This window comes from Daphnia pulicaria, chromosome 8 (genome assembly GCF_021234035.1).
Source record: "Daphnia pulicaria isolate SC F1-1A chromosome 8, SC_F0-13Bv2, whole genome shotgun sequence".
NCBI lineage: Eukaryota > Metazoa > Arthropoda > Branchiopoda > Diplostraca > Daphniidae > Daphnia > Daphnia pulicaria.
In genome coordinates, this window is record NC_060920.1 from 10,860,286 (window position 1) to 10,885,208 (window position 24,923).

Sequence of the window (24,923 nt, forward strand, 5' to 3'; positions counted from 1 at the left end):
AAAATCAAAATCAACGTAAAATCGTTCGTAAGCAACTAAAGATGAAGCTTACGAGGTGATTAACCACATTAGAAATGTCTTGTTTTAGCCTTTTAGGATCAAAGTCGCATTAACGTCACCGTCTCACCGACATCGACATTTGGTGTTCGTTCTACTAAATTTTACATTTATATGAAATTTCTGAAAATTTTTCTGATAATTTATTGCACTTCAAATTTTTTAATATATATATACCATACTAATCTAATTTATTTCTTATATCGCGGATCGCGGTAAGAAAAGATTTTTATAGGTTTTTCCAATTAATATTCTAATCAAGGGTTTTTAGAAACAGTTCAACATCCTTCAGTTCCTTGCTGGAAATGATGGCTAATCGACCTTCATCCGTCTCTTCCGGCTCCCACGAGAAGATCGTCGATGACTCTTGTACAGAATTTAAACTGTGAACCACCCTGCTTATATGTATAATTTTGAATTTTTATTGTAAAAAAAAATTCAATAAATTCAGTAATTAAAAAACAACGATGACGAGTCATTTCGTCTGCATCATCCAGCGGATTTTCTGTCTAAAGGATTCCTGATTGGTATAAGTCATTAAGACTAGACCCTTTTACTGCAGCGACTGTAGACATAATTGACCTTTTCGGATTTCATTCCATTATTTATTTATTTATTTTTTGTTTTTAATTTTTGGAAAACAATTTTTTGCCTGACTTTGATCATAGGTTTCTCCTTTTGAACAAATTTTGTATTAAAGACGCACTACGCAGAATACGGGGGAAATACGTATAAGTTGGCAATGAATGTTAAATACTATATTTCAAGTGTAGTTCCCCGTCAGTTCTTGCTTAACAGCATTGAACATTCTTATCGTTGACTCCAGCCCATGAAGTTTTCCCCGCAGTGAAAAAAGAACTCCGGATCAAATTCTTGGTGGATCACTATCAGCTGGTTATGGACGTCCAAATAATCGGCCACCTGGTGCTCGATCACCTCTCTCCACGAGCAGTCAGGAGAGGAGATGACAAGACTTTCGTTTTGCCAAATATCTGCAGAGTAACCGTTGGAAAGCAATTCGGAGACGGACGTGTACACCTGTAAGAAAGATTCCCTTTGAAATTGCCTGTCTGCCGGACTCCATGCACTACCCGTATCTTGACTCATGCGTAGGCGAATACCGCGAAGTATTACGGTAAGCTGTTGGCGCAGAACCAGTACGTGGTCGACCGATTTAGGCTTGTTGTTCTCATAAACTAGGCCTAGTTTTAGAGCCTGGTTGCCAATGGCTTTTTCGGCCATCTTAACGTAAGGTCCCACCTTAATAACATCGCGGAATAAGCTCCAGCCGGCGTCAAAATAGGAATCGACGCTCTTCGGGTTCTCAATGATTTTGGCTATACCGTTGACTTCTTTACCGTCGGTTGCGGCGGCGACGACCAGGTCCCATTCAGCTCCGGCACCGACACCACCAGCAACTGCTCCCACCGGACCGCCGACGATAAATCCACCTGCGCCGGCTGCCCCCACGACCGCGGACCGTGTAGCCGCTTTCATGACCTTGTTTCCTCCTTGAACGTCCCCGCAAACGTAGTGGACGATGACTTTGGCGTGCCCAACGACAGGCATGCCGTCGGCCATCTTGAGCGACGTGCTGGTGGCATTGACCATGGCCTTGTTACCTCCTTTAACGTCGCCTACGACGTAGTGGCCGATCCCTTTGACGTGTCAAACGACCGGCAAGGCGTTGAGGCTGCTGTTGCCTCCGTCCCAGCATTTCTTTGCAAATTCGTCATCACCGGCCACTTTGGCTATACCTGCCACCAAATGGGACACGATGGGCGTCTTGGTGTGGAACGTCTCCATGGTCCTCTCGGCGCCTTCCTTGTCATTGAAGACCAAATGAGAAGAGAAGAAGAGAAGAAGAAAGCACTTTGAAACTGACTTAGAGTCGAGTCTTTTTTCCAGTAGCCGTAGCCGTAGGCTTTGCAGCTGTGCAGCAATATTTGCTGTAAGCCTTGAGGTTTTCAGAATCAAGGGACGGGTAACCAAAAATCAGAATCAAGGGACGGGTAACCAAAATTTTGCGCTGTTACACTTTCCCACGATTTGAATCTATCCGTTGCTGTAGTGTTCAGAGTTCTGACCAGCAGATTATGTCTCATCAGTATCATCAAATGTTATCATAAGTCTATGCTATGTCCATATAGTTTAAACAGATCAATTTAAAATAAATCGTGTGTGTGTGTGTGAATTTTGAAGGCCCATAGCCTACTACACGAGCAGTGTAAAAGAAATAAAAAGTAAACATTATATGCGTTCATTTATTGAAACTATAATTACACTAACACAATAGATACACAATATACCGTAATCTATGCTTTTTATAACAACTCCCAGTCACATAACGAGAAAAAAAAATATTGAAAATTTTGTGCGCGCGCAATTTTGAAAAGCGTGCACATTAGTGTGTAAGGCGCGCACGTTATTGCGCGCAAATTAGAGTGCGCGCGCGCGCAGGCGCGCTTCGCGCAAATTAGGGACTCCCGTTGGTGGCGCCACACACGGCGAAGAACTTACGGAACAGCGGGAACGTACAAAAATTACGAAATCAGTTTTTGTGTTGATTCTTTTCGTTAAATGGGAAAAAGTAATCAGACTTTGCTTGTTAAATTTTTAAGGTAAATCATAATGAAATTAATTGAAATGAGGTTCGGAAATAACAAGGAAAATGAGTGGCTGCCCGATGAATGCGCCATGGTGTGTTTAATCCACGGAGCATAGAAACTGACTCTAGTGTAAAGGATGGAAGGTTTTTTGTTACAATCTTTAGCAAGCGAAAGGATTCCTATTTGTCTCCATTTGCCATTTGACCGTTTGAAAATTAGTGGACTGCCGAGTTCGTACTATAATTACACACGAATCATTATAGGTTTAAAGAAATTCTATTTTGTGCGATGTTATACTTGGCTTATGATGCATGCTCCACTTCTTCCGAGACCATTGCCTTTGGTGCATAACATACTGTCTTCAATCTCGCCGAAAGAAGCGCTACAATACGACTTGGACATGACAGTGGCCCTCATCTTGTAAAGGACTGCATCATTGGGAAAGTAATCCCTTTGATCTGCATAGTGATACAATTTATTAATATCAGATTAATTTAAGTTACAGAGTTTTATTCGACGAACCTTTAAAAGTTGAACCCCATCCTGCAATGGTGACTTGTTCACCGACGTAATCTATTTCTTTCCAATCGGCCAGACAAACTGGGTGAACAAATCCTGTATGTCAATGCCAAAAGCCATGAATGAATTATCGACATAACCTTGAGTGTTATGTTATCTTGATACTTGAGAAGGTGACGACAGATGGGAGTTTAATCAGGGTGATATCTGCGGTCAGCGTTTCCGAATAGTCCGGATGAAAAAAGAAGCTATTCATGTCTAATTCGAGGGATTGTCGGTTAACATCAACCGCCGTTTTATAGTTGTGCATGCCCAGTGTAACCCACATTTCTGCAACTCGATCCCTGGATTCATAAAAAATGCAATCATTAATATCAACTGCATTTTTATTGATGTACACCACTCACCCTTCAATATTTGTCTTCAGGCATTGAGCAGATGTTAGAATCCATTGATCTGATATCAAACTTCCTCCGCAAGCGTGCTTAGTGCCGCTCTTCGTGAATATTCGAATGTCGGCTTGCCAAGGGAATTCGATATAGTCTGCCTCCACTCCGACACCGATCTTGTCTTTGCCTTTGCTTACCTTCGAGATGCTATTGGACACTCCACAAGCGTATTGGGCGTTACCTTTAATGTTAAAACAAAGTTTTTTTTTTCTTATTAGTAAAATTAACCAAAATAGAAAGAACTGGAAAAAAGGTGCGCTATTTACCAGGCGGTGACTTAGTCATGAAGAATAAAAAATACATGGACGTAAAGGCCAAAATACCCACGATGAAAACAGGGGCTCGGGAAAGAAAAGTGGACATTCTTGGTAGTCAGTGAATTAAGACAAATGATCGCTTAACGTCCGTAGCCTACAATTATTTGTATAGACTTGAGTAGACTGGGTCAGTGCAATCACAGGAAAGTAACGTTTTAATTTCGTTATCTATTGGCACAAAGTTTAAAGAAATTACTTACGGAGGAATATGCGTGTGTAGACCTGGACAACACAAATTAGAATGATACGAGTAGCAAGGGAAAGGTTGTGTTTAAGCCAATTTATAGCGCAGATAAATGCCAAGCCAGTTCCCAAGGTATTACACGACGTCATGGTGTAAGACAACGTGCAGTCTGGGCATCCAATCGAGGTATGTATGGTTTAGCCAACTATAGGCTGCTGTTTTATACGTTCGACTAAAGCTTTGGCCACTTTCGCTATTTTGGGGTCATTTTATTGATTTCGCCAGAAACTTTGTTGTTCCACAATCATGAAACATTTGGCGCCTTAATGGCGGAATTCTCACAACGGAATTCCCATTTCTTGATAAAAATAGGCTTTGCTTCTGTCTGTCTCTGTATTCACAGTCCTCTCCCTCAGTTTCGTTAAGAGATTTTTTACGATTTTTGCAACTTATATACAAATCACTTTAAAAGAAACCTCAACTGAAAGAAAAGGATATTGGACCGAGTGAGTTTATTTTACATTTCCATCCTTCAACTGAACTGTAAATAGATTTCTCTTTTCCTTGCAGGAAAGAAGACAAAAAGCTGTTGGACATGCCAGAAGTCGTGGCCAATTGCGGGCTCATGTTATCCGAAAAAACTATCCAGGCCGAAGCTTTTCTCAGCTAGTCTGTAGGTATCATTATTTAAGCATGAAGTCTACATCTCCCAAGGAGTATATTGCTCAACTAAAAACGGAAAATTAAACGGCTCGCTGTCCGTTCTCCATCATCACTGGGAGGTGGGATGGAAGTGCCCAGAGCACGGAGCGGCCAATTGGCACATAGCTGTCACGACGATCAAGCACAATTTGCGTCTTTTCGGCCTCATACCCTTCATCTTGATGTACGTCGAAGGCAAACAGATCGGCCCCGAATTGGTTCATTTGACTCTGGGCACTTCGCTGAGGCGTTGCGTCTTGGTTCAGACGCGTGACGCCCATTGCGTCACTCAACGAGTATCATTACATCGATTATACGCCTCCAATATTACTGTCATCGCACCCTACGCCGAACTGATTCTCTGGGGCGAAGCTATTCAGGTATTATTTATCAGATGGTTTTGGTAAATTATTGTTTCTACTGAAAATAGGATTGGGTTGTTATAGTTTGAGCGCGACGTGGTTGTGTAGAATCACAAAATTTTACATTCGACATCCGGTCATAGTCTCTGAAGATCGAACCATCAGCAAACATTGACGTCGATATACCAGCAATTTTATTCAGAAAATTCTCTGCCTAGCCTATATTGAAACCACGGAAATCATCATGGAAAATAGAAAAGGTTACTTTAGATCGGTGTTTCGTGTTTCTTTAGCAAGAACAGCCTGATTTTTTAAATCTCTTTTTATTTCTGCAATGTGTATAACCGAGTACTTATGTTGTGTATGATTATGTAATTGACATTTTTAAAAATGATCATTCAGTTTTTTTTTCAAATTATATTTTTTTAAACATATCTATTCAATTTTAAACATTTATTCGCCACCATTCGCCAGGTAAAAAAACACCTCAATTATAACGATATTTGCACACGTCAAGATTATACAAATACTAGATTCAAATGCAGACACGCAAGACGCAATCCAAATATTTGTGCGATTAGATGTAACAGAGTTAAAACAATAATGAAAATCAAATCGATAATCAACACTATTCAAAAGATTTCTTGTTGTTTATAAGATCCTCGTCATCATCTGATTCTTCGTAATAATCAGCGTCGACCAATAGCGAATCAGTTCCATTGATATTCGCATTTGAGGCGTAGTTGTAGGCTAATCATTAATGGCGGATTGACTCAATGGGGGCAATTTGTTCAAAGTCGACGCGGAAACCTGGGCCGTGATCGCTGGCGTTAAAGTGTCGTGATGGCGCTCCGGTATGGAAGAAGATCATCATTTTCACACTGGTACTGGACATGGATGCAATAATACATTTTAGTATTCCAAAAATTTTTAAACATCACAATTTTTTATTTTAAAAAATGTATACCCATGACTATTCTGTGACGGAAATCACCGCGTCTTTCGCTAAATGTAGACCCGCAATTCATCCTGTGTATCACTGGATAAACTCCTTTCTTTCGACTGGGTATCCCCAAGAAGTCACGAGGACAAGCTTTCTTTCCAACGCCGGCTCTTTAATTGGGAAAATTGCGATACCAGGAAAATGAACATATTAAGTGGCCTGGATAGAACGTCTTAAAAAAAAAAAAAAAAAAAAAATCGTTATGCCGATTGGCAAGAAGGCTACGAGATTTGGCTTTATAGCTCCCGAAATCTCCTTCGGTACTAGATATAAATAATAGAGCCAGAGTGCAAGAATTGTCGATGGATTTGACACATCCTGTAGTTTTGATTGTTCCAATACTGCGGTAAAGAAATCCAACCGCTTTGGTAGGGCTATTGATTTAAAAAATAAACATGACGAAGATAATCGATGTTTTCCGATTGACTCAGTTCCACCTAAACTTGTGAAATAAATAAAAAAATAATTCAATCTTATTTTAATTTGGAATTACTTATTGGTTTTTCAACTCACAATGCTGGTCTGAGTTATAAGTAACCGCACGACTTGCTTTCTAGGGCAGGTGATTTAAGTCGGCCCATAGTTTACTCGGAGACGGTCAACTATTGATGTAAACAATTTCATTTTGCAGGAACAGCATTCTGTTTTCAAGAAATTCCACTCTTATCTGATAAAAATTTTTATGTGTTTAGCTTTAGCGGGAGAAATCTCTGGGCACGCTTCCTCATAATTACCTGAAAAACGTGATGTGAATTCACTAGAAGACGAAAGTCACAGTTGCCAGCATTCTCATCCGCATTCGGATAGTTGGGATTGGTGGTAGCAAGCGGTAGCAAGTTCATCGGAAGAATTCCACAAGAAAATCCTGTAAAGCACAACAGAGAAATGTTAGGCAATGTTCCTTATTTACGAAAGTTTGGTTTTAAAATAATCGCTTACGCGGCCGGGAGTGAAGGCGGATCGTCGTTGGTATTTCCGTTAAACGAGGAAATAGGCGAGGCATTACAGACAAATTAAAGAGGACGAGTTCCTGGATAGTAATAGACCAGGGGATTAAATCAGCTGATTGAAGGAAGGAAAAGCCCGCGAAGAATTCCCCGTTACATGATTGCGTATTGATTAGTCCTGACACGATAATCTAAAGATTTTCTGCGATTGAGTTTTTCCTCGTGTTCCGGATCGAGATGCGGGCTGCATGAGTGTCGGGCATCGTTGAAGAATGGCGAATTTTTGTCTGGACATCAAAGCGGTGAAAGTATGGGCGAGAATCAACGACGCTAGACCCGTATTCTTTTGAGGAAGTGACTTGATGGTAACCTTTTTGGAGCCTCAACTTCCGGTTTGAGAGTGAACATCTGAATGGAAGAAGCCGAAGGAAATTTGTCCGTGGACAAATCTGGGACGAGGGACGCTTACGTAGCGGATAAGAAGGATCACGAGTAGCTGGACCAGCAAGGACGGATTCCTGGACGGATTCCTAGACGGGCTGATGAGTGTGTGCGATGACAATGGTCCCTTGTTGATGGCCGGGTCGTAGTGATGCGCAAGAGATTGTATAACTTTCTCTGGTAAAACTGTAGTGGAAGGTGAAGTTGAGTAGGTCGGCGACATTGGAGCAGGTTCGATAGAAACGATCGACAAATCGTTGATGGACTGAACCGGCTTGCTGCAACACCCACAGAATATAGGATTTGGTGGGCGTGCTGGTGTTTTAGGAGACGTAGTAAAAGAGGTGGGGTGGAGCTCGTAGACGTCAAAGGGGCGGCAGAAGTAAAATGGTGGGAGCTGCGATGGTGGCGGACAATGTGAGGATCTGGCTTTGTTACGGCGATCCGACCAAACCCGGAAAAAATAATTTTCAATATCTGACAAATCAGTCCAATCAGATTGATTGTGAACCCGACTGGAACCGCTTGAAAACGATGGTCCCGTTATTGGCAAATGAATCCGTTGCGGCGTGACACGTCGAATCGTCGACCCGGACCACCAACGACCAGCTGTTGTTGAATCGATTAGGCGCGGTCGGCTGTGGGGTAGTGCGGATCGAGTCTTCTTCAGATTGGAACCCGTCACGGTTCGTGGCTCCAATTGCATCCGGTAACTGCTGCTGGCTGCTGGTGTAGTAGAGAAGATGGTCGAAGAACCTTTTTCTTCTTCTTCTTCCGTCTGGCTACTGCTAATGTCCGTTACCAGAACAGAGTCGTCGTTCTCCAGCCGATGAAAGGATTCAGAATGATTCTCGGACTTGTTCCCGGAATCATCAGCGTTTCAGCTGAGCGGAGTCGTAGACGTTGTCGTAGTTGGCTGAGTTGTTGTTGTTGCTGCTGCTTCTCCTGGCTCTTCTCTCTCCGTGGTCGACTGAGAAGGTAATAACTTGTTAAGCGAGTCCCATTTCTGCGGTCGACGCGTTTTCATCATTTCCCACAGACCAAACATTACAGGGGATTCCGGCCGGGAGTAGTGCCCGTTTCCTCTCAGGTTGCCCTCCATCCTCTGACTGCTGAGAACTCCGATATTAGCGCACCATTCCTTTCTCGACGGTAAAGAGGCCGCCGTATTTTCTGGATGACTCCACTTGCCACTGATCATCGACGAACGGTTCCACTTCGCCAATCATCACCAAATTGCTGGCGTTTTGCGGAGGCCAGGCAGAGTGGCCATTAAAAGAAGAAGACGTCCGGCTCGATGGTGACTCTTCTTTACGGATGGGAATGGCTTCTGTTCGACGGCCCAGGAAGCTCGTGTCGTGGCGACAGGAGGGCCAACATTTGCTGCACGGGCGATTTGATGCGGCTGATGATGGTAAACGAAGGCTCGTAAGATCTGCCATGCTCTTCTTCAGAGATGATTCTGGTCGTCTTGCGATTTCGCGAATGAAGGTGTTCTCGACGACGATAGCAACTGGCGGGTGGCAACTTCAGAAGCGTGGACTTGACGGAATGCGTGCCAGAGACTTCCATGCCCTTCCTGACCCGACGGATCATGTGGTATCCCGATAAATCCTTAAAGAAGACGATAATACACACATATATACAGTATAGTTAGGAAGGGAGATCGAATTTAACTATCAAACAGTTTCATCTGAGCATCATTATACAGCCAACAAATCCGAGAACACTTAAGGAAAGATGAGAAAAGGAGTGGGTCATAATAAATAGAAATGCATCGAGAAAGAGAAAGCTTTTTTAAAAATGGAGGCAACTGAACCAGAATAGAAGATGTGTGTTGTACTGCCAAATTAAACCATACGGGAATATTCTAGTTGACCAACACACAATTTGTTTCGATTAAAAAAAAAGAAAATTGAACTTACCGACAGGAATAGTTTCAACAAGCGACCGCAAGCAAATACTTAATGTTGGAATTAAAGTAGGATCCATGATGATGAACTGATGTCCTTATAAGCCGGGACAACCATCACTCGAATCTAGTACCAATAACAAACTGAACGCTATAGCAAGTTATGCAGCCTTATAAAAGGCAATCTTCGAAAGGAGGAGCTCGATCGGGGAATGAAATTTTCGATGTCCTGCAGGGTCAGACGGTCAGTAATGCCACCTTTAAATTTTTTTCATCCCGAAACTAGAGCCATCTACCGAAACAAAACAAAAATCCACTTTTTTCCACATTACGATTTTTTTTAAAATTCCATGTAATTACCATAGTTTTTTTTTTTAAGTTTGAAAATTATTTTAGGTTCAAGAAAAAAGTAGTAACTATAGAAGTAGTACTTTACTTCAATATTTGGCGTTCCGTACTAAGAGACTTCTTTGCGAAACTCTAAACCCTTTCAATTCAAAACCATGCTCTAAATCTAAACTGAGAAACCCCTTGCCAACGATAGCAAAACCAGGTCAAAACCCAATTTATAATTTAGCTTTCACATTTTTCGACACTGTCTACTGTCTACGACGTTTTTTGTTTGTTTTTTTAATCCACGATATTTCGCTTTTGATATTGCATTACTGCACAAGGAATTTGAAATCTTTCTGACAATCTATTTCACTTCAAAGAAAAACCATTTTGTGGCCACAGCACTTTCTACTTTAAAAATCATGGGAGGTTAAGGTAAGAAAACAATTTAGATTTAATTTACAATATTCTAATCAAGGGTTTTTAGAAACAGTTCAACATCCTTCAGTTCCTTGCTGGAAATGATGGCTAATCGACCTTCATCCGTCTCTTCCGGCTCCCACGAGAAGATCGTCGATGACTCTTGCAGCATTTTCCGTACCACCTTTTCAAAATGTAAAATTAAATTTTCATTGAAACATTCACAACAACAATAATAAAAAAAATTACTTTAACATTGGCTTGCAGTTCTTCCTTTGAAATACTTTGAGTGAGACAGAGCTTACGACAACGAACGGATAACACAGCTTGCAGCTCATACAGTAAAATGGCTCTCAAACGGGTCATCCCTAAATGAATAAAATAATTCCAATTAATCATGACGGATGCATTAATTTTTAATTACAGGCCGCATTACCTGGTGAAACAGCATCGGCTACTTTCAAAAGTTCTAAAGCCAGAGCTTCTTTGGCGTTGAGCGTATCGTCGTTCATTTCAATGAGACTCTGCCCTTCCAGGTGTCCGTACATTTGACAGAGCGCCATTTTAACATCGGTCAAGTAAAAGTGATTCGGATGAAGAACTTTGGAGAACTTGCGCAAGAATCCCTCGCAATCCTTAACCGATCCTTTTTTCAAAGCCACAATCTCCTTGCCGACACTTTCAATAATTTCCGCCGCATAGTTGGCCGGTTGGCGAGCGCCGCATTGCCGACAGATCCAGTCACTGGCATCATCCAGCGGGTTTTCTGTCAAAAGGATTCCCGCCGATTGCTGCGGACATTTCTGGCAATAAAAACCAGAAGTGAACGTATCCAGCTCAGTCGGATCTTTACAGCGTTCGCAGACGCACTGGAAGAATTTCGTTTGCGAAAGGTGACGCTGACGGTTCATCGTTCCCCATAGCGGCTCCGTGTAACACAGTGCTATTTTCTCTCCTTTAGGTATCGGCACAGCCGCCCGGATGACGATATCCCCCTTGTTGGTGAAGGTTTTGATGGCGTTGGCCACGCAATCGTGTTCCAGCAAACTGGCCGTCGAGTAGACGGCCACCAATCCGTGTTGAGAATTGCCTTTCATTGGCGGCTGTTCGAAGCTGTTGACCATTAGAATTCCGCACAGTTGTAGGATCAGCTCTTCCGGGATTTGGAGTCCCAGCGTTTCGCGGATGAATCGGACCGCCGTGGCTTGATCCACGTCCTCCATTCCTTTTTGGCGTCGCTCTTGAACGTGAGCCTCCAACTGCATCAGCTCCTCCCACCGTTCCGGATTCTGATCCCGCAGCGCCAGGCAGCGCAACACCATGACGCTTTGGTAGGCTTGAACCGGAAGGCTGCCGACGATGGGTCGTCCACCCGACGCCATCACTCCGCACTCGGCCGCGTGATCCGACTCGTGAGCGTGGCAATCATCGCGTCCGCACATGGGCCAGCCGCACTGGGAGCATCTCGTCCGCCCGTCGACGCCGCAATAGCATCCGAGGCAGATTTGTCCGGCCGTGTGCTTGGGTCCCAAAACAATGGGTTTCTCTTGAAGGATGACATCGCCTGGTTGTTGCCATGAGAAGAAGAAAAACGGAAGAGGATAATCGTTATGGACTCAAATGTTTGAAGAGGGTCAGAGAACTCTCGGTAAGTTTACAACAGTTATTAATAGAAATTGGCGTGTTTCGACCGTTCCCCGCCTTATTCGAGGTCCGAGTCGATTCTATTTCAGCTCAGCCGCAAAACACACGAGAATAAACGAAAACATATTAATATATCTATACCAGCTTTGAGGTCCCGACAGGCGATCAAATGCCGTCCAACGGTGAGCGTCTGCTCGATGCGGTAGGCCTTGCAATGGGATCGGTGCTTCTTCCAATCGCTTTTCTGGTGATCCCTGGAGCAGTAGAAGACGGCCTGGCATCCGGAACAGCGCTGGTGAGCCTCCTTCCCGCAGAAACATTTCTCTTCCGTCATCTCGTCAAACTGATCAAACACAATGTCGAGCGGTCTATTATTAAGTTACGCGCACATTTTATGTTTTGATGTGTCGTTTGCTGGGGAGTCTGGATCAAAACAATGTCTGTTTATGGGTGTGTGGGTGTTTTCAACAGCACCATTGACCTGCTGGCAGCGAAAATTCTGGCATCATTTGATTAATTGGCGTTTGTTTACGACTCGTTTTCAGCGTTTATTTCCTAGCTGCTGGCCGCCTATTTATAGATTGACAAGAAAAAAACGCTGACACTAGAGGATATCACGAGCGGGCGGCCAGTGCGACTGAAGACGATTGGTCCCTCCTCTTCCTCGTCGACAACATTTGGCGCAAAAAACCACAGATACGCACCAAAAGAGACGGTACGCATTCATCCATGGGCTGTCGTGATGAGCGGTCTCATTATCACTCCTCTTCAGCCAGTGCTACTACCCTCGTCGATTGCTGGTCACCCCTCCGATGACCAGCACTACGACTCGACGTCAATCACGACCCAAAATCCCGCCGACGTTGTGGTAAGTTTCAATCGAAATTTCGCTGAATTTTGGTCGTCTTGTGTATTTTGCGTCGTGGCGCTGGCCAGAAATTTTGAACCGAATTTCCCTCTCTCGCTCTGGCGGATCGATTGGGTTTCTAGAGATCGATTATTTACCCAGCGACGGAAATAGCGTATAACCGACAGGACGTGAATACGCCACACGTGTGCGTCCTCGGTGAGAGGAAATGAAACAAAAAGGGAAGAGGAGACGGGTTCTAGAAATTTAGAAATTCTTACCTTCAGGAAACGCACTAACAATAATTCGAATCACGTCGATAAAAATAGATCCCCAGGCGCGATATATTGTGTTGTGTCTGTGTTAAATGTTGTTGCCTTCTTTCAGCGTAGTTTGTTGTTGATATATATATTTCGCGCACGTGATGTAAATACACACCCACAGCAGCAGCAGAACCACGATGGAGACAGCACAGCCACAGAACAAAAGTCGGTTGTGAACGTTCGCTTTCAAGTGGATGGTATGGACGAGGCGCCCTATAACGTCCGAGTCGTTCGTGCGACTTCTAAAAATATCCCGTCGCCCGTTTAAAAACGGTTCCAGAGTCTTCGGGAATCGACGGTCCCGATAAGTGCTGTCCTCTGCTGTGACCGCCAAACCTTTTTATTCAATTTTGTTTTGTTTCCATTTTTCAAATTCAAATCGATTTTTAAATTGATTTCATTTTTTATAGGGCGCTGAGCCACCCGTGGGATGTGCGTTCACGATCGGGAAATCATCCGACATTGGAAAGTATTAACTTATATAATTCACTGATTATAGGTGCAGGTATGTAAAACTTGTTCCGTCTAGATTTCTAGTCGCTACGAGAAATATCAGGGCTGATGAAATTATCATTGATGCTGAAGAAGCCCTGGCTGTCGGACCGAAACAGGCAACCCATCCGGTAATTGAAACAATAATCCATTTATTAATTCTTTAAATTCAATTTAATCTTATAACACAGGTATGCTTGAATTGTTATCGGCGTGTGGACGGCAGCTACCTGTGCCCTCGTTGTCAATGGCCGCTGTGTTCAGAAGTTTGCGCACAGATGGAAAACGGTGCCCATCAGAAATACGAATGCGAATTGTTGGCTAACCGAGAAGCTTATCCTACCAAGGAAGAACTGGAACAAGAAGATTGCCGCCTGTACGATTGCATCGCACCTTTGCGGATAGTCCTGGATAACCACCGCAATCCGGAGAGAAGTCGATTGTGGCTCGGATTGGAGGATCACCGCCTTTACCGCCAAAAGATTGGCATTTGGCACGTCGATCGCAAAACCGTCGTCGAGCCCGTTCTTAACAAATGGCAATTAGGTGAGAATACCAACGAAGAAGAGCTGCAAAGAGCGTGCGGGATCTTGGAGGTGAACGCGTTCGAAGTTTGTGACGACGATAAGACCATCAGCGCTCGGGCCGTTTACTCTCACGCTTGTTTGATGGCTCACAATTGCGTTCCAAACACGGCATGTTGCGTGAATCCCGCCACTCAACGGATGACCGTTCGTGCGGCCGTCGACATCCCAGCCGGCCAAATGATCACGACGTCGTACACTTTTACTTTGGATGGAACGTTGCGTCGTCGATCCCATTTGAAAGAAACGAAATTCTTTGACTGTTGCTGCCCTCGCTGTTGCGATCCTACCGAACTGGGCAGCCATCTGAGTTCGCTGGCCTGTCCCAGATGCAGCGGCCGGAATTACACCGTTCCGGAAGACCCGCTCAATCCTGCAAGTTTCTGGAAATGTCAGGGGGAAAAGTGCGGCAACCGAATAGGATCAGATCAGGTCAACCAACTCCTCGCCTGTCTCCAGCGCAAAGCGGATGAACTTAATTACGACGATTTTCAAGGATTGGAAATTTTTATCGAGACATGGTCGTCTCTTCTCCATCCCAACCACTCGCTATTGATTGGCATCAAGTATTACCTGTGCCATTTTTATGGCAACGCTCCAGGATTTCTCTTGAAAGAAATGTCGTGGCGATTTCTGACCAGAAAGATGAAACTCTGCGAGGAATTGTTAAACATTGCTCGCATTCTAGAGCCTGGAGATTCAAACTTTCATTGTACGAATTCATTTATAAACTTAACTTAATCATTAAGGCTTGAATCACATTTTTATTTTTATTGATTTAATGTAGGCAGTTTACTCAGAGAATACGAGTTGGCGGAGAACGAGCTGTTCCAACGAATGGCAATTGAAGAAGAAGAAGAAAATGAATTAAGCCATGGTGATCACGAATAGCCTTCACCACCACACATCGCCCAGAGAGGAATTCAATTTGATTGATTTACCTAATTTAATTTTGACCTTATTTGACCTGATAGATGTTTAATCGATTGTGATGCGTTTTGCCGTTTGTGATTTAGCCTCGTGCCTTTCGGCTATTTACATATACATATTTTCGTTCGATTGATTTGCAATTAATAAAGCTCTGTGAACCAATAACTCTGAAATGTCTTCTTTTTTACTTTACTTCAAACAAAAATACAGATTTTTAAATTTTTCGCTAGATATGGCGAATTGATGTTTAAAAAAACAAATCATAAAAATGTTAGAAATCGAATAATATTTAAACTTTGACATTTTTTAATTTGAAACATTTGAATTAAACAGCTTTGAACTGGAAAAACCCATTAAAAAATAGCATGTATGTTACTAAAGATTGATTAGTAAATCCTAATAAGTTAAATGATTTAAAATTTGTTGCGCAATGGTAGAAAATGAAACACGTGAAAAAGGGAGAGTGCGAAAAATGGCGGTGGGAGCACAATGATGTGGATTAAACGCCCCCCTATTACATCATTCGTAAAGGAGGAAGAGTTCGAAAAAAGTAGTATAAAACCCGGTCCTTTTCGATTCAATGATCAGTCGAAGCTGTTCAGTCCTCAATTGCAGTACTGTCTAGTCAGCTGAAGTTTAATTGTATTCTTTAAAAATGGGTAAGATGTCATTGTGTACTATGTGTTGAAAGTCTTGTTTTTATTGTACTTAGTTCGAATTAATTTTTACATTATTATGTTTTCTTAATTAGGTTTCTTTAGAATGTTGTTTCTCGTGGTCTCGATGGTTGCGTATGCCCAATCAGCTTCTATGCATGGGCGTGGTCCGGAGATGAGCGGCCGTGCTCCGGAGATGCATGATCACCGGCATCAGCAAAGACGTAGCGCCCCACCATCGGCCTATTACACCGAAGCTCCAAAGTATTACACTGAAGCCCCTAAGTACTACACAGAGGCTCCAAAGTACTACACAGAAGCTCCTAAATACTACACCGAGGCACCACAGTACTACACCACACCTGCGCCGACATATGTAAGTAAATTTGAAGTATTCCTTTGGCTGGAAAATAATTAAATGTCCAAATAGGGTGGATATGGTCATCAGATGAAACGCAGTGTCTACTCTACACCTGAATCCTATTACACAACGGCGGCTTCTTATTACTCTGCCCCACCGACTACAGCTTCTTACTACCCTGTAAGCCCCGCTCGGGATTCTTATTACTCTCTCTTAGATTAATCAAAATATTTGTCTTAAACAATTGTGTGTGATTCACAGGAAAATTATGGCTATCATGCCCAGAAGAAAAGGCAGGCTCCTCAGGCTCCAGCCTATTATGCAACGACTCCTTGTTATTGTCCTCCAGCAACTACACCGGCACCGTACTACCAAGTAAGAAAACCAATGGTGTGACTCAATTTATGATGGTCGCTAACAGTCTATTGTTTCTAGGAGTCATACACAACTGTTGCCCCGTACACCACTACTGTTGTTTACTACACTGAGCCGACTTACTACCCTACCGAGGCCTACTATACTACCACAGTTGCATATGCCCCACGTAGCTACTACTCGCCTCCGGTCTACACTACAATTGCGCCGTATGTTGAACCTGTCTACTACACCACTCCTGCCCCTGTTTACTACACTGAGCCTAGCTACTACACCACGGAAATCTATACTACAACATATGCTGCACCAAGCTATTACTCTCCTCCGGTCTACGCCACTCCTGCTCCAGTTTACTACACCACAGCTCCACCGGTCTACTACACTGAGCCCAGCTACTACACCACGGAGGTTTATACCACAACTTATGCTGCACCAAGCTACTACTCTCCTCCGGCCTACACAACAGCTGCCCCTGCCTATTACACTGAGCCCAGTTACTACACCACCGAGGTTTACACCACAACCTACGCCGCTCCTAGCTACTATGCTCCGGTTTACACTACTCCTGCCCCTGTCTACTATACCACGGAGGTTTATACCACAACCTATGCTGCTCCGAGCTACTATGCTCCTCCGGCTTACACCGAGGCTCCGTATTACACCACTGCTGCTCCTTACTACACTGAGGCTCCTTACTACACCACCACAACTGCCGCCCCTGTATACTACACTGAGGCTCCCTACTACACTGCCGCTCCAGCTTACTACACCGAGGCTTCTTACTACACCACCACAACTGCCGCCCCTGTATACTACACTGAGGCTCCTTACTACACTGCTGCTCCAGCTTACTACACTGAAGCTCCCTACTACACCGAGGCTCCTTACTACACAACCACAACTGCTGCCCCTGTCTACTACACTGAGGCTCCTTACTACACAACTGCTGCTCCGGTTTACTACACTGAGGCTCCTTACTACACAACTGCTGCTCCGGTTTACTACACCGAGGCTCCTTATTATACAACGGCTGCCCCTGCCTATTACTCTGAACCGGCTTACTACACAACTGAAGCGTACACCACAACTACAGCAGCCTACAAATACGAAGCTCCCACTTACGCTCCACCGAGCTATTATGCTCCTCCAGTCTATTAATAGCTCTAAAATGTACAAGCTTTTTACCTTGGAATTGTTATTTCGAATATCTTTATCAGAGAATGTTAATAGATTACGTTACGCTAAACTTCAATTGGTGTTAACTTGTATTCATTGTATTTCAACCTTAAGGAGGGATTCAGTTCTTCAGTCATGCCAAGTAGTTACATTCACATAATCAACATTAGAACTGAAAGTTTAAAGATTCATGGAGAACGTGGCAATGGGGCGACTATTCTTAGCATTATCGACATAGAGACGCCATTCCCTGCGGTTGAAATCGAAAATTCCAGTAGCGATCGTCAATACAATATCCTTCTCCGTTCCGCGACGGTAGATTGGATAATCTTGATCATCGTCGTTTGACAGCATGTCTACAACCTCTCCGATATTGGTAGGTAGACCCAGAGTTTCCATTACATGATGGCGACCGTTACTGCTGAGTACGGCTAAACCGTTATGATCTTCGTTGATTTTAAGTCGCAAGTACCTAATCGATGTAAATAATTTGTGGTAAGAATTGGACTGGACATTGTTTGAAATTGTTGTATACTTATTGCAGCGAACGTGACTCTCCCCAGGGGAAATAGTCAAAATGGACAGTTGCGACTCGTTATTCTCCGCAGGTCCTACTTCAGCGCTGTGAAAGAGGATTGGTCCTTCCTGTAAAGGTATATTGATTAATGCCAAATTTAACCAACTTTTTTGATAGTTTATATTTTTACTTGTTTCATGAACGACATGTTGACGCAAAATCCGTGAGCAGATCCGGTTCCTCTGTCACGAAGAATGGCCTGAGCGTCGACCAAATTTCGAGCGCTTAGCATCGCCCTTGTCAGGAAATGACGCGCTGAAAAAAAAAGAAGGAACGCAAGTCTAAACTAATCAAACGAAAATTAATTTAATTATCAAGTACGTGTTTTGTCATTATGGACCCTGACAGGTTCTATAATATTGATGGTGTAAACGAGACCGTGCTCATTAATATTCATGCAGAAGCCAGGCAAGTGCCCAGCGTAACACAGCGACGAGAACCTCTCATGACGTCCACATTTTTCGGTAATATCAGCGTGAACGATGTACAGATGGTTCAAAGTTACTGCAAAAGCGTCTTCCGTGTGTCCCAAAACCACCTAAAAGTAAGATCATTTTTCTTTTAAACTTTCACTTTGATAATAAGTTGAATTAGAACTTGCGTTTTCGTGGTTGCACATGACGCTCGAACAACCGTTTCCAGATAGTTGAGATGACGACGAGGCCTCTAATATCATGCTATCAATGTGCAGTAGCATCAACTAAATTGACAATGTTGGAAAATTATTACATCCACTTAAAAAGTATTTGAAATTGGACCTTGTAAAAGGGCACTTGACTGCCGTCAGAAATTCCTTGCAACTCATTGACGTAATAAGGGAACTTGGCTTTCATTCGAGCTAGCGTGTCGTCGTAGATTTTCAGTCCAGCAACTGTGTTGTAGGCTGGCAACAGCTCGTCGTTCAAAAATTTCGAGTCTCGAACTAATTCTTCTATCTGATGTTTAAAAGTGTGACCCTGTCGGATAGTTGAAAAGTCAAGTTAGAAAGTCTAGGATTTAATTTTGTTTTCCTCTTTTTCTTACCACATCGTAGCCGACTTGATAGAATGTTCCTCGAACGTAAATAACTGGTAGCAAAATTCGGTTTTCCATGTTGCTCTCTCGAAAGATGAAGCGGAAATGGATCCAGTCGTCTTTTCAAAATGAAACCGTCCACAAGAATCCTTACAACAACGGTCAAGTTTTAATCTTGTTAGGGGCCAAACACGTAAGAAATAATCCACTTTTGTGAGCCAAAACCCATCTCATTTCGGTGCACTTTGCGCATGTGTCTTTTGGAAGTTATTAGCCAGAATAGAAAATTTGCAAATTAGAGAATTCCTTCTTACCAAAAAAAAAATTACTTCTCGCGCACTAATAAAACTGACGCCAATTTCTTTGGTCCACCTTCGCGCGTTGTTGATAGTTTTTATATAATCTTCTTACGTGTCGTTATAATACAGATAGTATCGTTGACAAAGCGCTTTGATAACAAAAATCCCGAAGACGTGCGTCACCAAAGTTTAGATAAATCGCAAATAACTGAGCTGTGATTTAACTTGCAATGTCTCGAGAGAATTTCTTGATAAATGTGAACCCACTTTTCCGCTTACATTACACCTATGTATATGTATATGTGGATTTCACTTACGCATTTGTTTAACCGGAATGTGAAATCAAACTAATTTATTATAATAATCCTTTGTCTTTCATCAGACGTATTAGGTAATAGATATCTTTATCTGTTTTCAGTCTGACATAACTATAAAAAAATTGTATAGTTCTTGTCCCATCCTCATCGATGCTAATTAAATTACAAATTTGCAAGTATAGGCAGATGGTGATACCATGTGACCAACTGACCACTTTGTTTAAAGGAAGACCGCCAGTTGTTGTACCTCTCCACCGAATTTGTATGGGCCGGTGTAATGTTACACTGTCGCAGTTGAGCACTAAATCGGGTTGGATTTTTAATCGAACGGAAGATGGACGCCTTACGACATATTTCCTTTCGGCGGAAGACTTATGGAGCAGATAAGAAAAGGAATTACGCAGGTACGCTGCTTTGCTCATATTATTTTCAAGGTTGTGTAATTCTTTTGTTTGGTGAAGGATAAGATGAAGTATAAGTTCCGGCCAATGAAAGACTAAACAAAAGCAAATGTTGGAAATATTTATGTCATGGCACACATTTTCTTTAAGGGCTAAGAGTACTGTAACAGTAATACTGTTTCCGATTTTTTGCGCATAACTAACAAATTAATGATTTTATTGAATTGAATAGGTATAATTGGGTATGCATTTTGTTGCTGTTGGTATGGCAGTTTGCAAGAATTTCTTCACCAAAATGTAGCACCTCCATCCGAACCACCAGTGAAAAACCGATCCTGTCTTTGACCTAATACTACATTATGCCCAGATCCGTGCGCCAACTGGGCAGCATTGGGTGCAACACCGGGAGGAGGTGGAGGAACCCTCACCTGTGACGTTGAATCGAAACGCGCACCAGCATCGAACGCTTTCTAATTAATTATTATAAATAAGTATTAGTATAAAACTTTGACAATTTAACTGGTTGAACTAAGAAATGTAATACTGTATGTACTCACTGGAACAACAAAAGTAGCTTGAGGATGGACTTGCTGCACATGTACTTGGGGTTGATGGGGTTGATGGGATTGATATGATTGATAGGGTTGATAGTAAGGCCCTGGGGCATTCATGGGCACTTGCTGCTGCTGCTGCTGGATATGCTATGTAAAATAAGTCTTGTTCATTAAATTTACTAAGAAATGTTAATAATGAAACATTTCTTACCTGAACTGGCATATATGATGCATTATAGTTAGGTGGGGCAACTGGGTGGTGCATTGCTTGATCATAACTTGGTGGTGGTGGCGGCATTCCAGACATAACCGGCACATAGGGATTGTAAGGATTGGAGGCAACTGCTACAGCTGGATTCGCCATATTGTTTCCAGGTGGGTACATTGGATATGGCAATTGTGGAGGCCCTACAGGCTGCTGCTGCTGCTGTTGTGTTGGATAAGCTGCTATTGACATTATTGAAAAGTATGGAAGTTTTATTTTTAACTATTGTAGCCAAATGTAGTACTTTAAATGATTAAATCTTACCCTTTTTATCATTCTTCTTTGGCATTTCTTCAATTTGCTGATGGGTTACTTGGACTAGAGTGAATGTCAGCTATGTATTTTTGCAAAACTGATCCACTTCTTATAAGAAACGTCAGCAACTAGTGCGTCAGTACGTTTTCTAATAACGTTTTTGACTCACGATTGGTAATTTTTTTGGTTGCGCAAGCAGACGTTATCAACAGAAAACAAACAGTTGATAACATAAACGTTGCCATATTTTGAATCAGTATCGATTTCTTTCAAACAATTTCCCGCAACGGAAATCTCTCTCAAAACCAGCTTACAGTCAACAAGTTTTATTGAAATACTATATTTTTAGAATGATTTAAAATTGAAATAACAGTTTATATGATAACAAAAACTACAACTCATGTCAAGGTGTTGTATTTTTCTAGGTACTTGGTATTCCCGGAGATTCGTCCGGACTTTCGAGGCTGATTCCCATTCTACGTAAGAAACAATGCCAAATATTTGAGGCAATCACAACTGAAGACATGCAAGGGGTGATGATGTAGTGTAATTCTATAAATCGCGAATTGCCAGACGTACAAGAGGAAGACAGAAGTTAAGATTAAGGCAAGAGAGGGGGCATCAGGGTATTGTAATTTCACACTTCATATTCAATCCGAGGTAGGCATGTACTTGAGACGAACAAATCAAAATACATCAAAATTTCGTAAATGAGATGAAGTAGTAACACTGCTTGTTAACTTCAAGTTCGAAATTAAGGGCGACATAATAAAAGATAAGTTCGTGGATTAAAGCCTAAATGGGATTAAGTAATTTCACACTTATTATAAAATTTGAAGGAGACACGTAACTTAATTGAATGGTAATTAAGTCAAGAATGGCCATCTAAAAAAAAAAAATTAAATTAAAAGACTGCGAGGGGCAAATTTGATTAAGCGAAAGACGATCACTGTTAGCCAGCGATAAATTTCTATTTTTCCTGAGTATCTACTAATGGTGAGAGTAAAAATGGCAGTTTCTCGTGTGCGTATTGCAGTCTGTATAAGAGATCGGGATTGCAACCGTGTTCAGCCAGCAAAGAAAATTTGAAGGTACGGAAATTTTTCTTCTCGTCGATGACTGTCACAGCTCCCATGAGTGGACAGAGGATCAATTTAACGTGGTCTTTAAAGTAATTAATCTAGTAACACAAAAAGTTAATTATTGATTAAATGAACAAAATAGACTTGATAAGATAACTTTACCTGTAGCGTTCCACTCGTTAGGTGCATGACGACAGCTCGAGATGTGCGGAACCACTGACGTAGGAAAGGCAACCGAAGATGTTCATCACCGTCACGTGGAACAACGGATGCACCAGTCTTGATTAAGTGCTCTTGCATGTAAGAGCGGAAATAAGCGAGCAGTTTCACCTTTTTACCCAAGGTAGGTGGATGTTGATCCATAGTGTAATACAACTCATTTCCATTGCGTTCGACGTACTGAATGGTCCTATTGCAATTATTGTAATTAGCATTTAGGGTTTAATTATTAATAAAAAAAAAAGCTCTTACTTTGCGTCAACCAACAGCAAAAGTTTCGTCAAATCATTGAAAATGACACCAATTGTATCATCGCTGAGTTGGTAGCCGAACCCGTATTTGTCAGAATAATCTACCCATTTAGAAATCCATACCATAGGCACTGAACCCGGATCCTCTGCCTCGTCTGATATCAACAATTAAATAAGTTAGAGCAATTTTGTTAATATTTAAATACTTTAAACACGCACCCATCATAAGAGGGAACTTCTCCGCAGGTTTTGCACTGAAGAGGCGGGTAAGCTGTTGCTGAAGCTCACGCAATAGTTTCTCAGGAGAAGGTCCAGCCGTGTAGAGGGCTCCGGCATTCTCAGCATGGTTGGGTTCGTTTGAAGGCGCCAATCCATCTCCTAAACAAAGCAAACACACACACAAACAAAATGTATTGTTAGTATCTGCTCCAATGTGTTGTTTGGAAGTGTTTGAAGAACCTTGTGGATGCTCCGCAGTTCCAGGTAAATGGACTCTGTTAACTTCGCCCAGTGGACGACGAACAGCAATAATGCTGCTATTCAATTTGGCATCGAATCTCGGAGCCATCGTGAGGCATGATAAAGGCAAGCGTGTTGGCATATAACCACACGTCATGAATTCGTCATTCAAAACAATATCGACCGCAGGTCTAGATAGATAATTCTGAAAATGTTTAAAATTACACAACACTAATTTCAAGTTATTATACCTGCAGGCTGGATCACCCTGTAACATTCGAGATATAAGAGCTCGGGCAAGAGGCCCGATCCGAGAGGGAATATGATACTCATTTCGTTTGATTTTACTGTATGTATCTTTGAGAGACTGCGTCTCAAAAGGTGGACGACCAACAAGTAAAGTATACCTGAGGATTTAATACAAATGTGAAGTTATATTTTAAAAAGAATAATAAAATATAGGTCTTACAAAATGCAGCCCATAGACCAAATGTCAACTTCAAAGCTATGGCCTTTTTTGTTGAGAACCTCTGGAGCAATATAGTTGGGAGTGCCACACAGTGTTCTAAGTAAAATAATAAAATAAATTATAAACAATTCCATGCAGCTACACTTGGTTGCTGTTACTTTTTTCTCTCTCCACTAAAATCTAATTTTGTTGCCAAACCAAAATCTCCAATTTTAAGTTCCATGTTATCATTCAGGAACAAGTTCCCAAGCTTGAGATCCCTGTGAATCATTTTGTTTTCATGAAGGTATTTTACACCCAATAGAAGTTGGTGCATGAAATATCTTGCTTCTGGTTCAGTAACAGCTTTCCTTCTTTTGTGCAATTCCATTAGACTCTATGAAATACGAAAAAAACTGTTTCAGTAAATTGTCAGTTTAATTCTGCTAACAAAGACTTACCCTTCTTTTGCACAGTTCCAACACTATATATACAAAGTTATTATCTTCAAAGAAACTGTGAAATCCTACTACATGATCATGTTTTAGACTACGATGAATAGAAATTTCCTGAGCCATTTTATCTTTTTGGTGAGGCTTGACAAGAAGTTGTTTGGAGACGATTTTTCCAGCAAACACTTGTCCATTGTCAAGATCTGTTAGCTCATAGCATTTGGCAAAACCACCCTATAAAAAAACTGGCGTTATTTCCATTATTCGATTATACTAGAGGTGGATTTTCATTACCTTGCCGAGAAATCTTCCTCTTTGATACCTCTTTTTGCCAGCAGCATCACACAGGATGTCGGGAATAATATCAGGTCCCGGTTCACTTGGTTTAATGCTTGTCATTTTAAAAAAAATGAATAAAGGAAGTTATCAGTAATTTTAAAATAGAGTTTGCAGTTTATGGGAAATCAATGGCTACAAATTCTGGGACGTTTCCCAAATATTAAAACGAGATCAAAAGGGGACCCTGAAACTCAAACCGTCCAGTGAAAACCCCAGCCCCAACAGACTTTTGCTTTTTCGAACTCAACTTCAAATGATGGCGTTGTCGAATTTGCAGGAATAATTAAATTTATATAAGTAGTTTCAAATTTTACCCAAATCAATAAAATAAATATTTGTTTCATATTT

The 24,923-nt window shown here is 42.0% G+C and overlaps 7 protein-coding genes and 1 long non-coding RNA gene across 14 annotated transcripts; 3 read left to right on the forward strand and 5 right to left on the reverse strand.

Annotated features, from left to right (window-relative positions):
• Positions 1-272: 272 nt before the first annotated feature.
• Positions 273-13,473, reverse strand: LOC124311118 (SET domain-containing protein SmydA-8-like). 2 transcript variants are annotated; one of them, XM_046775434.1, is made up of 6 exons: positions 13,028-13,473; positions 12,041-12,242; positions 10,692-11,819; positions 10,505-10,623; positions 10,405-10,439; positions 273-410 (listed from the first exon to the last, which is right to left on the reverse strand). In XM_046775434.1, the coding sequence occupies exons 2-6, from the start codon at positions 12,231-12,233 to the stop codon at positions 311-313; spliced, it is 1,575 nt and encodes a 524-aa protein (XP_046631390.1). In that variant the 5' UTR covers positions 12,234-12,242; positions 13,028-13,473; the 3' UTR covers positions 273-310. The 2 variants fall into 2 exon arrangements, with proteins under 2 accessions (XP_046631390.1, XP_046631388.1); XM_046775432.1 differs by lacking the exon at positions 273-410 and having other exon boundaries at positions 10,187-10,439; positions 13,028-13,469.
• On the reverse strand, positions 2,544-3,999 carry LOC124311279 (chymotrypsin-like elastase family member 2A). Its single transcript, XM_046775711.1, has 6 exons — positions 3,901-3,999; positions 3,593-3,815; positions 3,351-3,529; positions 3,189-3,281; positions 2,964-3,124; positions 2,544-2,903 (listed from the first exon to the last, which is right to left on the reverse strand). The coding sequence occupies exons 1-6, from the start codon at positions 3,995-3,997 to the stop codon at positions 2,652-2,654; spliced, it is 1,005 nt and encodes a 334-aa protein (XP_046631667.1). The 5' UTR covers positions 3,998-3,999; the 3' UTR covers positions 2,544-2,651.
• Positions 12,316-15,240, forward strand: LOC124311147 (SET domain-containing protein SmydA-8-like). Its single transcript, XM_046775476.1, has 5 exons — positions 12,316-12,767; positions 13,480-13,538; positions 13,599-13,692; positions 13,753-14,857; positions 14,933-15,240. Exons 1-5 carry the CDS (start codon positions 12,642-12,644, stop codon positions 15,034-15,036), a joined length of 1,488 nt encoding a protein of 495 aa, XP_046631432.1. The 5' UTR covers positions 12,316-12,641; the 3' UTR covers positions 15,037-15,240.
• A 403-nt stretch (positions 15,241-15,643) lies between these two features.
• Positions 15,644-17,713, forward strand: LOC124311107 (extensin-2-like). 3 transcript variants are annotated; one of them, XM_046775419.1, is made up of 6 exons: positions 15,644-15,734; positions 15,827-16,107; positions 16,162-16,272; positions 16,354-16,467; positions 16,528-17,436; positions 17,479-17,713. In XM_046775419.1, exons 1-6 carry the CDS (start codon positions 15,731-15,733, stop codon positions 17,623-17,625), a joined length of 1,566 nt encoding a protein of 521 aa, XP_046631375.1. In that variant the 5' UTR covers positions 15,644-15,730; the 3' UTR covers positions 17,626-17,713. The 3 variants fall into 3 exon arrangements, with proteins under 3 accessions (XP_046631375.1, XP_046631376.1, XP_046631374.1); XM_046775420.1 differs by having other exon boundaries at positions 16,528-16,933; positions 17,033-17,713; XM_046775418.1 differs by having other exon boundaries at positions 16,528-17,713.
• Positions 17,714-17,725: 12 nt separating this feature from the next.
• LOC124311257 lies at positions 17,726-19,629 on the reverse strand. 2 transcript variants are annotated; one of them, XM_046775677.1, is made up of 8 exons: positions 19,549-19,629; positions 19,244-19,383; positions 18,979-19,176; positions 18,822-18,920; positions 18,542-18,758; positions 18,351-18,475; positions 18,179-18,288; positions 17,726-18,115 (listed from the first exon to the last, which is right to left on the reverse strand). In XM_046775677.1, the coding sequence occupies exons 2-8, from the start codon at positions 19,310-19,312 to the stop codon at positions 17,824-17,826; spliced, it is 1,110 nt and encodes a 369-aa protein (XP_046631633.1). In that variant the 5' UTR covers positions 19,313-19,383; positions 19,549-19,629; the 3' UTR covers positions 17,726-17,823. The 2 variants fall into 2 exon arrangements, with proteins under 2 accessions (XP_046631633.1, XP_046631632.1); XM_046775676.1 differs by having other exon boundaries at positions 19,244-19,618.
• Positions 19,630-20,358: 729 nt separating this feature from the next.
• On the reverse strand, positions 20,359-21,524 carry LOC124311430 (DAZ-associated protein 2-like). 3 transcript variants are annotated; one of them, XM_046775922.1, is made up of 4 exons: positions 21,335-21,524; positions 21,017-21,249; positions 20,809-20,952; positions 20,359-20,721 (listed from the first exon to the last, which is right to left on the reverse strand). In XM_046775922.1, the coding sequence occupies exons 1-4, from the start codon at positions 21,357-21,359 to the stop codon at positions 20,539-20,541; spliced, it is 585 nt and encodes a 194-aa protein (XP_046631878.1). In that variant the 5' UTR covers positions 21,360-21,524; the 3' UTR covers positions 20,359-20,538. The 3 variants fall into 3 exon arrangements, with proteins under 3 accessions (XP_046631878.1, XP_046631877.1, XP_046631876.1); XM_046775921.1 differs by having other exon boundaries at positions 21,017-21,252; XM_046775920.1 differs by having other exon boundaries at positions 21,017-21,255.
• Positions 21,189-22,003, forward strand: LOC124311746. The gene is made up of 2 exons (XR_006910197.1): positions 21,189-21,271; positions 21,751-22,003. It is a non-coding gene; the product is annotated as an uncharacterized LOC124311746 (long non-coding RNA).
• LOC124311075 (serine/threonine-protein kinase PLK1-like) lies at positions 21,854-24,815 on the reverse strand. Its single transcript, XM_046775364.1, has 10 exons — positions 24,531-24,815; positions 24,246-24,470; positions 23,964-24,181; positions 23,806-23,901; positions 23,588-23,743; positions 23,337-23,527; positions 23,097-23,255; positions 22,879-23,032; positions 22,570-22,816; positions 21,854-22,505 (listed from the first exon to the last, which is right to left on the reverse strand). Exons 1-10 carry the CDS (start codon positions 24,633-24,635, stop codon positions 22,296-22,298), a joined length of 1,761 nt encoding a protein of 586 aa, XP_046631320.1. The 5' UTR covers positions 24,636-24,815; the 3' UTR covers positions 21,854-22,295.
• Positions 24,816-24,923: the final 108 nt, after the last annotated feature.

Bases quoted from the DNA above. Each gene is read 5' to 3' on its own strand.
- LOC124311279 (XM_046775711.1), bottom strand. From the start codon at position 3,997: ATGTCCACTTTTCTTTCCCGAGCCCCTGTTTTCATCGTGGGTATTTTG. The intron at 3,816-3,900 runs GTAAATAGCGCA...TTAACATTAAAG, and splicing joins CATGACTAAGTCACCGCCTG to GTAACGCCCAATACGCTTGT. The intron at 2,904-2,963 runs GTATAACATCGC...GTGTAATTATAG, and splicing joins GAGCATGCATCATAAGCCAA to TACGAACTCGGCAGTCCACT.
- LOC124311118 (XM_046775434.1), bottom strand. From the start codon at position 12,233: ATGACGGAAGAGAAATGTTTCTGCGGGAAGGAGGCTCACCAGCGCTGT. The intron at 10,624-10,691 runs GTAATGCGGCCT...TTATTCATTTAG, and splicing joins AGCCGATGCTGTTTCACCAG to GGATGACCCGTTTGAGAGCC. The intron at 411-10,404 runs CTTCTCGTGGGA...GTCATCGACGAT, and splicing joins CTGCAAGAGTCATCGACGAT to CTTCTCGTGGGAGCCGGAAG.
- LOC124311147 (XM_046775476.1), top strand. From the start codon at position 12,642: ATGAGCGGTCTCATTATCACTCCTCTTCAGCCAGTGCTACTACCCTCG. The intron at 12,768-13,479 runs GTAAGTTTCAAT...CATTTTTTATAG, and splicing joins AAAATCCCGCCGACGTTGTG to GGCGCTGAGCCACCCGTGGG. The intron at 13,693-13,752 runs GTAATTGAAACA...CTTATAACACAG, and splicing joins CGAAACAGGCAACCCATCCG to GTATGCTTGAATTGTTATCG.
- LOC124311107 (XM_046775418.1), top strand. The intron at 16,108-16,161 runs GTAAGTAAATTT...ATGTCCAAATAG, and splicing joins CCACACCTGCGCCGACATAT to GGTGGATATGGTCATCAGAT. The intron at 16,468-16,527 runs GTAAGAAAACCA...TATTGTTTCTAG, and splicing joins CACCGGCACCGTACTACCAA to GAGTCATACACAACTGTTGC.
- LOC124311257 (XM_046775677.1), bottom strand. From the start codon at position 19,312: ATGGAAAACCGAATTTTGCTACCAGTTATTTACGTTCGAGGAACATTC. The intron at 18,759-18,821 runs GCAAGTTCTAAT...TCTTACTTTTAG, and splicing joins TCATGTGCAACCACGAAAAC to GTGGTTTTGGGACACACGGA. The intron at 18,476-18,541 runs GTACTTGATAAT...TTTTTTTTTCAG, and splicing joins GGTCCATAATGACAAAACAC to CGCGTCATTTCCTGACAAGG.
- LOC124311430 (XM_046775920.1), bottom strand. From the start codon at position 21,359: ATGCCAAAGAAGAATGATAAAAAGG. The intron at 21,256-21,334 runs GTAAGATTTAAT...CAATAATGTCAA, and splicing joins AAAGAAGAATGATAAAAAGG to TAGCAGCTTATCCAACACAA. The intron at 20,953-21,016 runs GTAAGAAATGTT...TATTTTACATAG, and splicing joins CATCATATATGCCAGTTCAG to CATATCCAGCAGCAGCAGCA.
- LOC124311075 (XM_046775364.1), bottom strand. From the start codon at position 24,635: ATGACAAGCATTAAACCAAGTGAACCGGGACCTGATATTATTCCCGAC. The intron at 24,182-24,245 runs GTAAGTCTTTGT...CGTATTTCATAG, and splicing joins TGGAACTGTGCAAAAGAAGG to AGTCTAATGGAATTGCACAA. The intron at 23,033-23,096 runs GTGCGTGTTTAA...TGTTGATATCAG, and splicing joins GAAGTTCCCTCTTATGATGG to ACGAGGCAGAGGATCCGGGT.